Source organism: Pseudopipra pipra, chromosome 22, assembly GCF_036250125.1.
Source record: "Pseudopipra pipra isolate bDixPip1 chromosome 22, bDixPip1.hap1, whole genome shotgun sequence".
Classification (NCBI taxonomy): domain Eukaryota; kingdom Metazoa; phylum Chordata; class Aves; order Passeriformes; family Pipridae; genus Pseudopipra; species Pseudopipra pipra.
In genome coordinates, this window is record NC_087570.1 from 7,119,570 (window position 1) to 7,135,540 (window position 15,971).

The window sequence follows — 15,971 nt, forward strand, 5'->3', positions numbered from 1 at the left end:
TAAACTTGAGCCTGGGAGTTGTCCCGTGTATTTTTATTGGACATGGATGTGCTTAAAATTAAGCAACGTGTGTGAATCTTCTCAAGATCAAGGTCTTGCCTCCCCAAAGAATTTTTGTGGGTTTGTGTTGCAGCTTTGACTTTCTTTATTGTAGCTGTTGTCGCTTTGAATGATAAATTTATGCTGCTAAAGGAAGGGAATATTTGGAAATTGGGTGTTTAGGAAGTGGCAAGTGGTACTGCAGACTGATGAAAAAACTGGTTCTACTTCGGGATTAAATGTTCCCTTTACCTTTTTTCCCCCCTAAAACACATTGAGAATTTTTCAAAAAAAATCTGAAAATACACAAAGAGAAACTACAAAACTCAGTCACTAAAGAAAAAGCATTAAAAGTAAAACACAGAAAAACAAAATAAAGGCATAATATACCTCAAGCCACAATATCCACAATTCAAAGCAGTCCCGTGTCCTTCGATTGTCTCTTCATTCCAATATGCCTCATCAGAAAAGCCTGGAAATTCACCTTGCTAAAAATTATTTCCTCCCTGGTATCCTCATGACTTAGGATTTTGTTGGGACTGACATTAAGTCCTGTGGATGAGGCTCTTATTTGGTTTTTGTTTTGTTTTTTTGTTTTTTACAGGTGGTGTTTGACCGCTTAAAAGGCATGGCCCTGGTTCTCTACAATGAGATTGAATATGCACAAGCAGCTGTAAAAGAGACCAAGGGGAGGAAAATCGGTGGGAATAAAATTAAGGTGTGCAGAATGACCTCCAAAGCAAAGCAAAAGAGGCAAAAAAAAAAAAGAGAAGCAAATTGTATTTAGGCCTCCCCCCGTAAACACTGGCATTGCAGACTCGAGGAATTCTTAGCGGGACACGTGTCCCAGATACCAAAGGCTTAAATTATATTTTATACTCGGCTTACCAAGATGTCAGGGAATCTTGAAGTGTCGTTTATAGAGCCTTTTCCAGTATTCTACCATTCGTTTCACTGAACTTGTCTCTCTGAGCTCCTGAGTGTTGGTGTCTGTGTCCCTGCCTCGTTTACCCCAATCCAAGGCAAACTTTTGGCTGTTTTTGTGTTAAAAAAGGGAGATCTGAGAGTGTGAGTTCCTCCAGGATAACATGTGGCTGCATTCCAGTGGCTCTGTGCTGATCTCCAGGCTCTGGACCTGGCCAAGGTGACTTGCACACTGTGGTCGTGGGGTACAGCAACCCAAACTTGCACGGTTTTGGTTGGAAGGGACCTCAAAGATCATCTTGTCCTTCCTCGCAACAGATTTTTAAAAATAACTAAAAACACCACTTAAAAAAATATGCAGAAAATACTTTTTTTCCTGGAGCAACAGTTGACATTTGCAGGGATATCTTGGATTTGGGTGAACATGGTGATACCTGTTCCGACTGTCCCATCAGTGCCACTAACTGGGGATGGGAGGTGTCAGCCAACCCTCTTAGTTACCTTCCTCCTCCTCCTTTCTCCTCTCCTAAAGAGTGGCACTGATGTCACACATGATCTCAGTTATTAAATCCACACTTCACCCAGGGCTGGGAGTTGGATATCCTGGAGTTCCTATGCCCGGGGGTTGGATATCAGTCACTTTAAGATGCAGGAAAATGTGTGGTCAGTTAAAAGTTTCATGCCTTGTGTGGGTCTTGCTGCTTAATAATGACTTTGGAATAAGCAACACCCAACGTGTCTGGGCTCCACTGCTGGGGTGACACACAGGACTGGGCTGATTTAAAAAATAATAGGATCTAGAATGTTAAAAACATAGCAGTATAGGACATACATGTAGTTAAATCCGTTCTAATCCTTAATTTTTTGCATTACCTATCCCATTAGCTTCTTAATATTGTCATCCTTGGTTATAAACCACCAGTTCTTGGAGTAGCTGGAACAGGGAGCTGCAGTTCAGGAGACTTGCTCTGTTCCCTGCTCTATAACCCTGGAAAACCACTGTGGAGTCTGGAATAGATTCGTAATTCTGACCTGCTGCAGCAGTGCCTGGAGATAACAGGGACTTTGGAACTGTCCTGGCATTAAAAACGTCAATACCATGATAATAATGTGTATTTTTCCTGCTGCTTTGCTGAGCAGAAGCCTCTGGGCTGGCAGCCACAACAACAGAGTAAGGAGGTGGTTACACAGTTCCACTGAGCTGAGAGAGATCTTTATTCCTGGGGATGTGCAGGGCCAGAACTGAGAAGTCTTTGACTTTTTTATTAAATATTACCCCCATTTTCAGTTCTGCTCCCACCCTCAGCCTGCAGCAGGCAGGGAAATGTTGGCAGAATGGGATGTTCCTTTGACTGAACGTGGTTTCCCCTTTATTTTTCAGGTGGACTTTGCAAATCGGGAGAGCCAGCTGGCATTTTATCATTCCATGGAGAAAACGGGTCAAGATATCAGAGACTTCTACGAAATGCTGGCAGAAAGGAGGCACGTATCAATATCTTTATTAATTTTTTTTATTTTTCTGGCATCATCTTACACAATCTTCTTACAATCATCATCAAACATCTTTTTACTTCTTCAGACCATAATTCTTAAACAAGCACTCATTTTTGTTCCTTTAACCTTATTTTTTTACGTTTTCCTAACAGCAGTTCAGCATTTTTAAAATGTTTTTTTACCTTTTCACTGTTTTTTTAAAAGAAATTTAGGTCGGCCTAAACTGGGCAGATTAAGGCAGGCAGGATCTCACACATCCAAGTGTAGCTGGTTACTGGAATTCCTGCTGAGGTGGAGGTTTCAGCTGTCTGTGTGATCCATATTTTAGTGTCCGGTTTCTGTGGTGGGTCACCAGGACACAGCTGGGAGTCGTTCATCACGTCTGAGGAATGCAGAGAGCAGCTTATCTCTAACAGAGCAACGTGTGTGTTGGTGGGTGTAAATATAGTCTGATAAACTCCTGCTGCTCAGCCCTCGAGCACAGAGAAAAATCTGATCCTCCACCTCCCCCTTTCCAGCAGATTAATTTGTTAACTTGAGAAAAGAAGCAAATAGGAGCGAGGCTGCATTTTTGGTTTGTTTTTTGACATGAAAGGTGTGTCCTGTGTTGCTACCCCTCGGCAGCAGCTGGAACCACAATGCACATCCTGCTCACCCCTGCAGACCTGGCACAGAAACACTCCACATTTTAGCCTTTTTTCCTCCACTGACTTAAAAACCACCCATATTTTGTTGCCTTCATTGTCAGGGCTCTGTTTGCCCCGGAGTCAGCCCAGCGTGGCGCCAGTTGTACCTGAGAGCTGGATAAATCCAGTCTTGTTTTGCAGCAAAATACATCGGTGTGACATATGCAATATGACCAGATTTAAAAGCAAGAAAGGGTTGGAAATTTGGGATTTGCATAACAGAAATACAAGTGTGCCTTTCCCAGGCCTTGCCAGATGTGCCAGCAGTGAGCGTGTCCTCAGAACTACGTGGAATTCAGACAAGAGAAGCGTTGAATGGTTTTTAGCATGCAGGAGTCAGGTGGGCTCGTCATAATCCCTAGCAGAATGTTGATTTCTGGTGTTTGGGTGCACGTTAGTCTGGTTTTTCCTTTTCTGTCACTCTGCTCACACGGTCACTACGAGATCCTTGGGAATACAGAGTGAGCTCTGCAGTGACTCCTGTAATTCTGCAGCTTCTGGTGCCCCTCCAAGCTCCTCCTTGCAGTGATGCTGGGATCTGCACAAACCTCTCAGGGCTGTGGTTAAATAAGACCCAAACGGAGAAAAAAAGCATGAAAAACCAAAGAAAATCCCTGATTAATGTTTTTAGCTTCACAGCTGCCTTCCACAACATCCCACTTCTCTTGCAGGGTGAGGAGTGTTTTGTTTCTTTTTCTATTTTGTACGTTTCTTAAAAGGTGGAAGCTGCCAGCTTTTAACATAAAACATAAACTGTGAAGCCAAATATGTGGAATCACAGAATTACAGCATAAATAAGGTTGGAAAAGACCTTCAAGATCATTGAGTCCAAGCTGTGCCCCATCCCCACCTTGTCCCCAGCCCAGAGCACTGAGTGCCACAGCCAGTCATTGCTTGGACACCTCCGGGGGGAGGGACTCCACCACCTCCCTGGGCAGCCCCTGCCAATGTTTAATCCCCCTTTCCATGAAGAAATTCCTCCTGATGTCCAAGCTGAGCCTCCTCTGGCACAGCTGGAGCCCGTTTCCTCTTGTCCTGTCACTCATTGCCTGGGAGCAGAGCCCAACCCCCCCCAGGTGCAACACACTCTGTAATGGTGGGGGTTTGGAGCTCCAGCTTTGTGCCACCTCCCTGCCCTGTTTAGTGTTATAAATGAATTATTTTTGCCCTTTGGAGGTATTGAGATAACGACATTAATTGCTTGACTTACTTTGCTGAATGAATTCACTTGATCTCGTAAACAACCTGATATATGTTGACTTGGGTTTACTGTAAATAGGCAATGCCAGCAAGTCACATGCAGCACAAGAGCTAATTTTGGAATTAAGGGATCACTTACAGGGCTTAGGGTTTTTAAAGAAATCTTACTGCCACTTTACTGCTTAATAACAGAGAGATTCCACCCTTGAATTTTGATTTGCCTCATGTTTTCAGAGGTAGATCTCGGGTTCTGAAGATGGGGTGTCTTCACCCTGCCCAGCCCATGCATGGGTCGGTTTTACCTTCATTTCATGCAAGGTTTGAATTTGACAAAAATGAAGGGTGGTGAAACAATACTTGAGAGAGCTGTTATGAAATGACCAATTAACTGCATTTGGTGTTTGATAAGTTAACAAAGTTTTTAGTCAACTGCACAGGAGAGGATTGACAAGGAGAAGTGGTTGGTGAGGAAGGGAGAACTGGAAAAAATAGAAAAGGAGGAAACCAATTCATTGTTAAATCTCTGTGTGCAGCTGCCTTGATGCACCTAGGAAAAAGGATCCTGAAATTCCCTTACATGTGGCTGTGGCACTTGAGGACATGGTTTGATGGTGAACATGGTGGTAGTGCTGGTGGGTTGACAGTTGGACTTGGTGATCTTAAAGCTCTTTTCCAACCTTAATGATTCCATGATCTTTAAGGTTCCTTCCAACCCAAACCATTCTCTCACCTAGGAAGGATGGTGGTAACACAGCATGTTGGCTGAGGAGGAGAACTAGAATCTGTTTATTTTTATGTTTAGCAGAGACGAACGAAGAGGATCCTACGAATACGCCCCTGATCGTACTTACTACGAGACTGTTCGGACCCCGGGGACATATCCCGAAGATCCTCGGCGAGAATACCCGGCCCGGGGCAGGGAATTCTACGCCGAGTGGGATCCCTACCAAGCAGACTACTACGACCCACGATACTATGACGACCCGCGCGAGTACAGGGATTACCGGGGCGATCCCTATGAGCAGGACATCCGGGAGTACAGTTACAGGCAACGGGAGAGAGAGAGGGAGAGGGAACGGTTCGAATCCGATCGAGACAGAGACCATGAGCGGAGACCGATTGAGCGGAGCCAGAGCCCGACGCACTCGCGGCGCCCGCAGAGCCCTGGAGCGTCCCCCTCGCAGTCGGAGCGGCTGCAGAGCGACTCAGAGAGGAGGATTTACAGCAGGTCATCGGATCGCAGCGGCAGCTGCAGCTCCCTGTCCCCTCCACGCTACGACAAGCTCGACAAGGCCCGCGTGGAACGGTACGCAAAAAACGAGAAGGTGGAGAAGGAGCGCGTGTTCGAGCAGGAGAGGGTGGACAAGGAGAAGCGCTTGGTGAGGAAGGAGAAGCCGGAAAAAATTGAAAAGGAGAAAATGGATAAGCAAAAACGAAAAGCGAAAATCCATTCGCCCAGCTCCCAGTCCTCGGAAACAGATCAGGAGAATGAGAGAGAGCCTAGCCCAGAAAAACTGAAGGGCAACAGTAAACAAAGCAAAGAGAGGGGTGACAAAGAAGGGACAGCGAAAAACCGCCTGGAACTGATGCCCTGCGTTGTGCTGACCCGCGTGAAGGAAAAGGAAGGGAAGGTTATCGATCAACCCACGCTGGAGAAACTGAGAGCAAAGCTTGATAATGACACTCTGAAATCCCCACTGCTCGAACAGAAAACCCAGACATCCCAGGCTGAGCAAGCCAAGTCTGAGCAGTCTAAACTGGAACCTGTCAGAACCAAGGTACAGAAGGAGAAAGCCCTTGCCAGTCACATCGAAGTGGTGGATAAGGAGGGAAAAATGAAATCCAAAAAGCACTTGAAGACAGAGCAAACTTCTGAGGGGGCCAACACAGTTGATTTAGACAAGCTGGAGGCTCGTAAAAGGCGTTTTGCCGATGCAAATCCGAAGCCTGACAGGCAAAAGCTGGATGTCAAAAGGAGCAGCCAGGATGAGGAGGATGCACGCATGGTCTTGAAAAAGCAGCTTGATGCGACGGCATCGTCCAGAGAAGCACCGATGTTAAGGGAAGGAGAGTTGGAGAGGAAACCGCCGAGGAAGGAGATGATTAAAAGGGAATCTAAAAAGCTCAAACTGGAAAGACTTATTCCTGTTACTAGTCCCAAAGAAATTCAGGACACTCTTAATGTTGGTGGGATTGGTATGCGTCCCACCCTGGATATGCAGACGAGGCTGATGGAGGCACCTGATGAATCCGTGGAAGTTCAGGAACTCCCGTCTAAAAAACTGAACCCAATGAAACCCCAACATAAACAGGTCCAGTTGCTGGACGAACAGGGAACGGAGAGAGAGGACACAAGGAAGAATTACTCCGGTCTTCCCGAAGAAATACCAGACCATAAACTTGGCCAAGAGAAACCTCAGTCAGCTGACACGGAGGAGAAAATCGGCATCGACATTGACCACACGCAGAGCTACCGGAAACAAATGGAGCAAAGCCGCAGGTTGAAACAACAGCTGGAAATGGAGATCGCGAAGTCGGAGAAGTTCGGCAGCCCAAAGAAAGATGTGGATGAATATGAAAGGCGGAGCCTGGTCCACGAGGTAGGAAAACCTCCTCAAGACGTCACTGATGACTCTCCACCGAGTAAAAAGAAAAAGACTGACCAGTTCGACTTTGAAATTAGCACTAAAAGAGAAAGGAACTACAGAAGTTCTCGTCAGGTGAGTGAGGACTCAGAAAGGATGTCCTGTTCCCCGAGCATCAGACACTTCCCGTTCCATGAGGATGACGACACACTCGATTCTCCAAGGCTAATGCCATTAAAGGAAACCAAAGAGTCACCTAAAATAGAAGAAAAGGGTCTTTCATACTCAAACATGACTGTGAGGGAGGACTCGCTGAAATTCAATCCTTACGATTCCAGCAGAAGGGAGCAGATGGCAGAAATGGCTAAAATAAAACTCTCCGTGCTGAGTTCTGAGGAAGACTCAAGCAGGTGGGAAACCCAGGTGAAGCAGGAGCCTGGGAGAGTTGACATCAGCTTTCCAAGCAGCATCGTCAAAAGAGACAGCATCCGGAAACGGTCTGTCCGGGACCTGGAGCCTGGGGAGGTGCCTTCGGATTCAGATGACGATGGAGAAAACAAACCCCATTCCCCGAAAGCCTCGTCCTTATTAGAGAGTTCCAGGTTGTCTTTTTTATTAAGGGACAGAGAGGAAAAGTTACGTGAAAGAGAGGAAAGACTGTCCAGTTCCTTAGAAAGAAACAAATTTTACTCTTTTGCATTGGACAAGACAATCACACCAGACACAAAGGCCTTGCTCGAAAGAGCTAAATCCCTCTCTTCATCCAGAGAGGAAAACTGGTCCTTTCTAGACTGGGATTCAAGGTTTGCTAGTTTTAGAAACAATAAAGACAAAGAGAAGGTTGACTCGGCTCCGAGGCCTATTCCATCTTGGTACATGAAAAAGAAAAAAATCAGAACAGATTCCGAAGGCGGAAAACTGGATGATAAGAAAGAAGATCATAAAGAGGAAGAACAAGAGCGGCAGGAACTGTTCGCGTCTCGGTTTTTGCACAGTTCAATCTTTGAGCAGGACTCCAAGCGCCTGCAGCATTTAGAGAGGAAAGATGATGATCTGGACTTCATCTCTGGAAGGTTGTATGGGAGACAGTCCTCCTCCGACGGGACGAACAGCGCGGCCGATTTGGTGCAAGAGCCAGTGGTTCTCTTCCACAGCAGGTTTGTTGAGCTGACACGAATGCAGCAGAAAGAAAAGGAGAAAGATCAGAAACCAAAGGAAGTGGAAAAACAGGAAGATAAAGAAAACTGCCCGAAAACACCAGAAACGGTTCCTGATAGTAAAGAACCAGAACATAAAACTTCCTCGGTCGGTCCCTCATCGGTCACTGTGCTGCCACAGGAACCAGCTCCCATCGCGCCTGAGAAGGTAGCAAGCGAAAAGGTCCTGGTGGAACCACCTTCTGTCAAAGAAGAGAAACCTTCTGAACCTGCTGCTGCAGCAGAGGAACAAAAACCTTTTCCTGAACTCGCTGTTTCTGTCAAAACGGAACCTCCTGAGCAAACGGAACCTCTGCCGGTTGTAGAAGCGAGTAAAGAAGTTGTTGCTACGACCCTGGCACCGGAGGAAGATGCTGTGGCAACAGAGCATCCTTCATACTTGGATACCAAACCTCCTACTCCTGGGGCTTCATTTTCCGATGCAGACATCAGTGTAGATCCAGAACCTGAGGCTGCCCAGCTGCTTCCTCCTGCGCCCAAGCTGGTTCAGAAGTCGGATGAGGCTGCTGAACCTAAAGAGGAAAATCCTCCACCTTCTGCCAACATTGATGCTGGCGTGAGTCAAAAAGTGGAGGCAGCTGCTGAGGTCCTGCCACCTGTTTCTGACAATGATATGGAAGTGGAACCTCCAGTGGTTGTAAAAGATAAGAAATCCTACAAGAGTAAACGCTCCAAGACACCCGTGCAGTCGGCTGCAGCCAGTGTCACGGAAAAGCCCGTCACGAGGAAGAGCGAAAGAATTGACCGTGAAAAGCTGAAAAGGTCGAGCTCTCCTCGTGGGGAGGCCCAGAAACTGTCTGAATTGAAAGTGGAGGCGGAGAAGGTTTCGAGGAATGCTGCTAAATCCCCGAGTTCTGCTGCAGAGCCGGAAAATGTGGAGCCAAGCCTGCCGATAGGCCGGACCAGGCGCAGAAATGTGAGGTCAGTCTACGCTACCACAGGGGACAATGAAGGCCCATCTCCAGTGAAGGACTCCATGGAGGTCACTAGATCCACCAGGAAGAGAGGGGAAAAGGAACCACAGGAAACAGTAACAACTGTTCCCACGACCCCGAGGAGGGGAAGACCTCCGAAAACCCGCCGTAAGCCAGAGGAGGACATCTCTCCAATAAAGACTGAACCGGTACAGCAAGAGGTGGAGGAGGCTGAAAGTAAAGATGCCGTGGAAGCTCCTAAGCCTGTAGAGGGTTGGAGGTCCCCTAGATCCCAGAAGCTCACACACAGTCACTCATCAGCTGCTACCAGCCAACAGGGGAAGAAAGGGAAGAATGAACCGAAAGCCGATACCACAGCTGAGTCTGAAGATGCTGCTGCTGAAAGAAGCAGTCAGGAATTGAGCATGGGAGACAACAGCAATAAAGCTAAAGCTGCTGAGAAAGAGCCAGCAGCAAGCGAGCAGAAACGGGATCGGAAAGAACTGGATGTGGAGAAAAACCAGCTCGAAATCCCCACAGTTGAGATCATTGAGAAGAAGCCAGTGCCAGAAAAGGTTACGAAATCCAAAAGGGGAAGGTACAAAAATACCAAAACTGTTGTCGATAAAGCATCTGTGTGTCTGAAAAACGTGGAAATACGCCTGAACGTGGACGAAGTCAAGGGCGCCTTGCGACCCACCGAGGAGGAGGCAGAGCCGGTGGCGGTGTCGCCGCCCAAGATGAAGAGTCCCCCAAAAGAGGACATCTTGCCACCCCACTTCGCTAAGAATGAGGTAGAAGATTCATTCCCAGAAATGGAGAAGGAGGTGACACGGGAGCCCAAGCAGTCCCCCGAAGCCGCCCAGTTGGCAAAGCAGATTGAGCTTGAGCAGGCGGTGGAGAATATTGCAAAACTCACTGAAACTCCTCCAACAATTGCTGCCTACAAAGAGCCGACAGCAGATGTGCCTGAAGTCCGTCAGGAGGAGGAGGCAGATAAACCCGCGCACCAGGCGAGTGAAACGGAGCTGGCAGCGGCCATCGGCTCCATCATCAATGACATTTCTGGGGAGACTGAAAGCTTCCCTGCACCCCCGACGTATCCCGCTGAATCAGAAGCCGAAATCCCCACAGAGCCCTTGGTGTTACCATCGCCTCGGGAGGAGATGGAGCCTGAGACGGATCAGGCAGTGAACAATATCCTGGAAACTGAGGCAGCCGTCGAGCCTGCAGTGCAGTCGGTGCCCGGCTCTGTCCCGTTGGAGACGGAGAGCAAGGAGTCCGAAGTCAGCTTCAGCGAATCTTCCAACTCTGCTCAGGAGGCCGAGACCTTGCAGGAGGCTGAAGTTGCTCGGAAGGAAAAGGGCCGTCAGAAAACCTCACGGCAGAGACGCAAGAAGAGCACGAGCAGGAAGGGCGACGCCACCGAGGTCAATGCCTTTGAGCCGGAGAGGGTGCAGAGCAGGTCACCCCCTGCCAACGAGGTAAAGGCAAAACCTGAGGAAGTCTCAAAGGAGGAGAAACAAATTAAACCCTCAGCATCCGTGGAGCCAAGCGCTTCTGACCCCACCAAGGCTGTGGCCGCTGACGTTGTGGCTGCCCATGAGGCTGTCGCTGAGAGCGGCACCTCTCCAAAAGCACTCGCTCCGGCTCCTCTGGACCTGGGCAGCCCGCCGGTTCCCCTAGATGAGGGGAGTCAGAGCGGATTCAAGATCCGGTCACCCCTGGAGAACGCTCCTATCACGCCGCCGAGCGCCCCGAATGCAGCCCTTCCCACTGTCCCCGCGGCAGTGGCCAAGCTGCCCACCCCGGTGCCCTCCGCCATCGTCCCCCTTCACTCCGGCGCTGCCAAGGTGCCAGAGTGGATGGTCAGGCATGAGGAACCCCGTGCCCGTTCCACGCCCCCTCCCGCTCTCCCACCGGACACAAAGGCGTCGGATATTGACACAAACTCCAGCACTTTGAGGAAGATACTCATGGAGCCCAAATACGTCTCTGCGACGAGCATAACCTCCACACACGTGACAACGACGCACGCCGAGCCAGTGAGTGCGCCCTGTCTGGAGGAGGCACCTCTCCACCCTGCCGTGGAGGCCATCAAGGCAGTTTCGGAGGAGAAGCCGGCAGTTCCCATCACCAATGCCTTGGACCCACCAGTGGCCGAAGCGCCAGTGTTCAGCGAGAAGGAGAAGATCAGCACCGTGATTGCTCCCAAAGCCACTTCTGTCATCAGCAGGATGCCCCACAGTGTGGATCTGGAGGAGGCTCCCAGGATTACCTTGGTGAAACAAGCTCCCCAAACCCAGACCTGCCTCGTCAACGCTCCCTCACCGAAATTCAAGCAGAGGTCAAGCACAAATGATAACAGCAGGTTCCATCCAGGATCAATGTCTATTATCGAGGAGAGGCCTGTGGAGACTGGGTCCAGCCCAGGGCTGCGCGTGAACACCTCGGAAGGCGTGGTGCTCCTGAGTTACTCGGGGCAGAAGACGGAAGGCCCGCAGCGAATCAGTGCCAAGATCAGCCAGATTCCCCCAGCCAGTGCTGTGGACATCGAGTTCCAGCAGTCTGTGTCCAAGTCTCAGATTAAACAGGAGCCCATCACACCGTCTCAGCCGGCGCCAAAAGGCTCCCAGACCTCGACGGGCTACGGGACTGTTTCCACCCATTCTTCGCTGGTACTCGGAACGCAGCCCTACAACACATCGCCCGTCATCTCCTCCGTGAAGCAGGAGCGCGCTGCACTGGACAAGTCGGACTCTTCCCACCTCACTGTCCAGACTCCGGCGTCGCAGCCCAGCAAGGTCCTGACGCAGACGGTCAACACTCCACCTGTACTGGTCCATAACCAGATGGTTGTGAACAAAAAACTGTCCGACCCAGCTGCTCTGAAAGTGGAGACCAAAACTCTGCAACCCTCCAACTTGAGTCCTGGAGTGAGTCCTCACCACTCTTCCCTCTCTGGGAAGATGCATTCGGAAGCAAACCACGTCAGCTCGGGACCCAGCACCCCGACCGACCGGGCCATCTCCCACCTGGGGGTCGCCAAGCAGGAGCCGCACTCGCCGCGCACCAGCGGGCACTCGCCGTCGCCGTTCCCCCGGGCCTGTCATCCCGGCAGTACCTCGTCTCCGGCTCTATCCAGCAGCACCCCGGTGATGCTGGCGCCGGGAATTCCCGTTCCTCAGTACATCTCCAGCATGCATCCCGAGCAATCTGTTATCATGCCCCCTCACAGCGTAACACAGACTGTGTCCCTGGGCCATCTGTCCCAGGGTGAGGTGAGGATGAACACCCCTCCTCTCTCCGGCATCCCGTACGGAATCCGCCCAGAAGCGCTCCACTCGCCCCGTGCTGCTCTGCAGCCCCAGATGGAGATCAAACCTCAGCGATCCAGCACGCCCCAGCCAGCCCCCATCCGGGACATTGTCATGCCTCCACTGTCCTCCCAGCACCCCCCCGAGGAGGAGCTGCACTTCCACCACTCGGCCGTGTGCCGGGGCCCGGCGCCGGTGCAGTCGGACGTGCTGGTGATGCAGCCGGATTACCGCATGCACCCCACCAGCATCCGGCTGGACCAGTACAACGTGCCCCGGGATGTCCGGATGATCATGCACCCGCACATGGCTGCCGTGGGCGAGCACCACTCGGAAACGCGGCAGTCCCGGACGCCCGAAGGGGCCGGGAAAACTCCCCCCGTCAGTAAGACCCCGCAGCCCGGGAAAGAGACTCCCAAATCCTCCGAAGGCAAGGTGGCCCACTCTCCTCACAGCGAGCCCCGGCTCCTGAGCGTGCCCTCGGGCACCCAACTGCCTGGGCTGCCCCTGACGCAGCCGGTGGTGGTCCCACATGGAGTGCAGATCATGCATCCCGCCGGCAGCTCCTTCCACGACTACCGCTCCGTGTACGGCGACATGAGGAATTACCACACGGCGGCACAGCTCGGGCACCCGCAGTTCCCCGGCGCCTCGCCCATCGGGCTGCCCTCCCGCAGCATGACCCCCTCTCAGGTGAGAAATAAAACCTCTCCCTGGAGTCTGGAGCTCGATTCTCCTTGGAATCTGGAGCATTCTGAGCTAACTGTGGCTGTGACACAGCTCTCTGTGGTCATAAGAGCTGAGCTTAACTCTCCCTGGTTAGTCTTCAGGCCCTGCTTAAGTTCACAGTACAAGAGGAACTTGTTTTTTTGGGAAATGGGGTTCAAACGCTGCTCAGCATCAGAGGAAGCTGAGACATCCCTTCCTTAACTACTCTGGGTCTCAAAGCAGGAGGTGGGAAGCTGCCTGCGGGTTTCTGGATGTAGAGCTGTCATGAGAATTGTCAGCACCAAGGTGCTGCATAGGTCAGGCATCCTCAGGTGGATGGTGAGGCTAAGGATGGGCTTGGAGCAGAATTCAGGGGGTGGGATTTCAGCTCAGGTGGACTTGGAAGTGGGGGACAGGCCCAGGTACCACCACAGCAGGTCTGGGGTGTGGAGACACATCTCCACCTAGAATGTGATGATGTCCTGGCAGCCTTATTGTTAAATTAATGAGATCTGATACACCCACAGCCTAAAAGCTTCCCTTTTTCCCCCCTCCTGCTTCCCAGGGTCTGTCGGAGGGCGAGCACTCGCACCCCAGCCAGCCGGTCCGCAGCAAGACTCCTCAGATCCCGCAGGATCCCAAGGGCCCTCCGGCAGCGGGGCCGGAGCAGAGTCACCACCCTGCCGTGAACAGACACGCGGCACAGATGGACCCTCACGTCCACCTCCAGAGGGCCCAGGGGGACACGGGCCAGACCTCCTACCCCTCACCTGTCGCCGTCTCCATGAAACAGGAGCTTCCGTCGCCGCACCAGCCCCAGGCGGTTCCCAAGCAATCCATGTTTATCCCCACGACGTCGGGGCCACCCCTGAGCCGCCCGGAGCCCCAGGCCGGGCTCAAACAGGAGCCGTCGCCTCACCCCGTGTCGCAGAGACCTGTGGACATGGTCCAGCTCCTCACAGTGAGTGTCCGTCCGTCACCTCCTCCCGGCCGAGCAGCCTCGTGCGGCTCGTCCAGGGAGGAACCACGAGGTTCTGTCTCACCCGTGGCACTAAACCTGACCTGTCTTGCATCAAATGCTTCATCTGTCTGGTTTTTGGGCTGTTCTGTCCCCGCTGGTTTTTACCCGTGTCACTGTTCCCAGTCAGTTTTACAGTCAGCTGTTTCCTGGAAAGGTTTTCCTCATGGGCAGGGAAGAGTGACGGTGTATTTAATTTCACTGAAAAAAACGTTCTTCCAAGCCTAGAAAATGAGGAAGAGGAGGGAGACAGGAACAGGCACTGATGAGGAACCAAGAGTTGTGTCCAGCACCAAATACCTCCCATATAACCTCAAGCTACTCTTCTTCTGTTATTTCTCAATTTTTCCATTTGTAAAAGAGAAAAGAGCATTTGGCAACAGCCTCGTGCTGAGTGGGAGACTGAGGGATTGTGATGACGGGATCCACCCAGGCAGCTTGGCCAGCTGGAAGGAAAGGGACTGAATTCCTGGTTTAGCAGGATTTAAACCAAGGCTGACATGTAGAGGAACGATCAGGTGTTACATAAAGCTCCGATGGAAGTATCGGAGGCAGCTGAGCAGCTCAGACGGGATTTTGGATCCTCCTCTCCATCCTTTGTGTGTAATACTCCTTCTCCCTCTCTTCCCAGAAATACCCCATTGTCTGGCAGGGCCTCTTGGCCCTCAAGAACGACACGGCCGCTGTCCAGCTCCACTTTGTGTCCGGGAACAACGTCCTGGCTCACCGGTCGCTGCCGGCGCCCGAGGGGGGGCCCCCGCTGCGGATCGCGCAGCGCATGCGGCTCGAGGCCTCCCAGCTCGAGGGGGTCGCACGGAGGATGATGGTGAGGGCGGGGGGGGGCAGGCAGGTGTGCTTGGGAAGAGCTGAGAACTGGGTGGGTCTCACCAGCTGCAGGACTGAAAACCACAAAGTTCAGCTGCTGTCACGTTGTTTTCTCCGCTCAGGGGGTGGTTGGCACTGCCCAGGCTCCCCAGGGCAGTGTCACAGCCCCAAGGCTGCCAGAGCTCCAGGAGGGTTTGGACAACAGTCTGAGGGACGGTGGGGGATTGTTGGGGTGTCTGTGCTGGGCCAGGAGTTGGATCCATGATCCCTGGGGGTCCCTTCCAGCTCAGGATATGCTGTGATTCTATTTTGGGATTCTGGTAATAGTACTGGGATTCCTTCATCCCAGAGTGTGTGTACCGTGGATTGCAAGTGGTGAGCAATAGCTCTTACTCTGCATTTATGGAAAAAGGAATGGTGGAGTTGGGAAACCTTTGAAGTCACTCATCCCTCAGCCCTGGGACAAATTCCTGCTGGCTCCAGCGTGTCTGAGAAAGGTGGAACGTGGAGTTCGGGTGGCCATGGAAATGTGTTTTCAGTCCTTTTCACCATCTCCTGCTGTGTTGAAATCACAGAACCCCAGAATGGTTTGGGTTGGAGAGACCTTAAAGCTCATCCTGTTCCACCCCTGCTGTGGGCAGGGACACCTCCCACTGTCCCAGGTTGCTCCAAGCCCCGTCCAACCTGGCCTTGGACACTTCCAGGGATGGGGCAGCCACAGCTTCTCTGGGGAACAAATTGTAACATCAGGGACTTCAAAGGCAGGATTTTCCCCCCAGATAGGGGGTGTATGGCAGGAAGACACGTGTCCATCCAGCATCTAACCCAGCCCATGTCCTCCCTGGCAGGTGGAGAGCGATTACTGCCTGCTGCTGGCCCTGCCCTGCGGCCGCGACCAGGAGGACGTGGTCAGTCAGACCGAGTCACTCAAGGCTGCCTTCATCAGTTACCTGCAGGCCAAACAGGCTGCAGGGATCATCAACGTCCCCAACCCCGGCTCCAACCAGGTACCGGCACAGAAACCCCTGGAACACCAGGGATTAA

General features: G+C 51.6%; 1 protein-coding gene across 6 annotated transcripts in view; it reads left to right on the forward strand.

Moving 5' to 3' along the window:
- The window catches only part of SPEN (spen family transcriptional repressor), a 67,190-nt gene that overhangs the window by 49,067 nt on the left and 2,152 nt on the right, over positions 1–15,971 (forward strand). For 3 of the 6 annotated variants that reach the window (XM_064678792.1, XM_064678793.1, XM_064678795.1), the window contains exons 9-14: positions 644–757; positions 2,345–2,445; positions 5,146–13,069; positions 13,650–14,045; positions 14,734–14,928; positions 15,776–15,934. In XM_064678792.1, coding sequence (XP_064534862.1) covers positions 644–757; positions 2,345–2,445; positions 5,146–13,069; positions 13,650–14,045; positions 14,734–14,928; positions 15,776–15,934 — 8,889 coding nt within the window. The remainder of the gene's footprint in view (positions 1–643; positions 758–2,344; positions 2,446–5,145; positions 13,070–13,649; positions 14,046–14,733; positions 14,929–15,775; positions 15,935–15,971) is intronic. The other 3 variants (XM_064678794.1, XM_064678796.1, XM_064678797.1) reach the window with 3 other exon arrangements.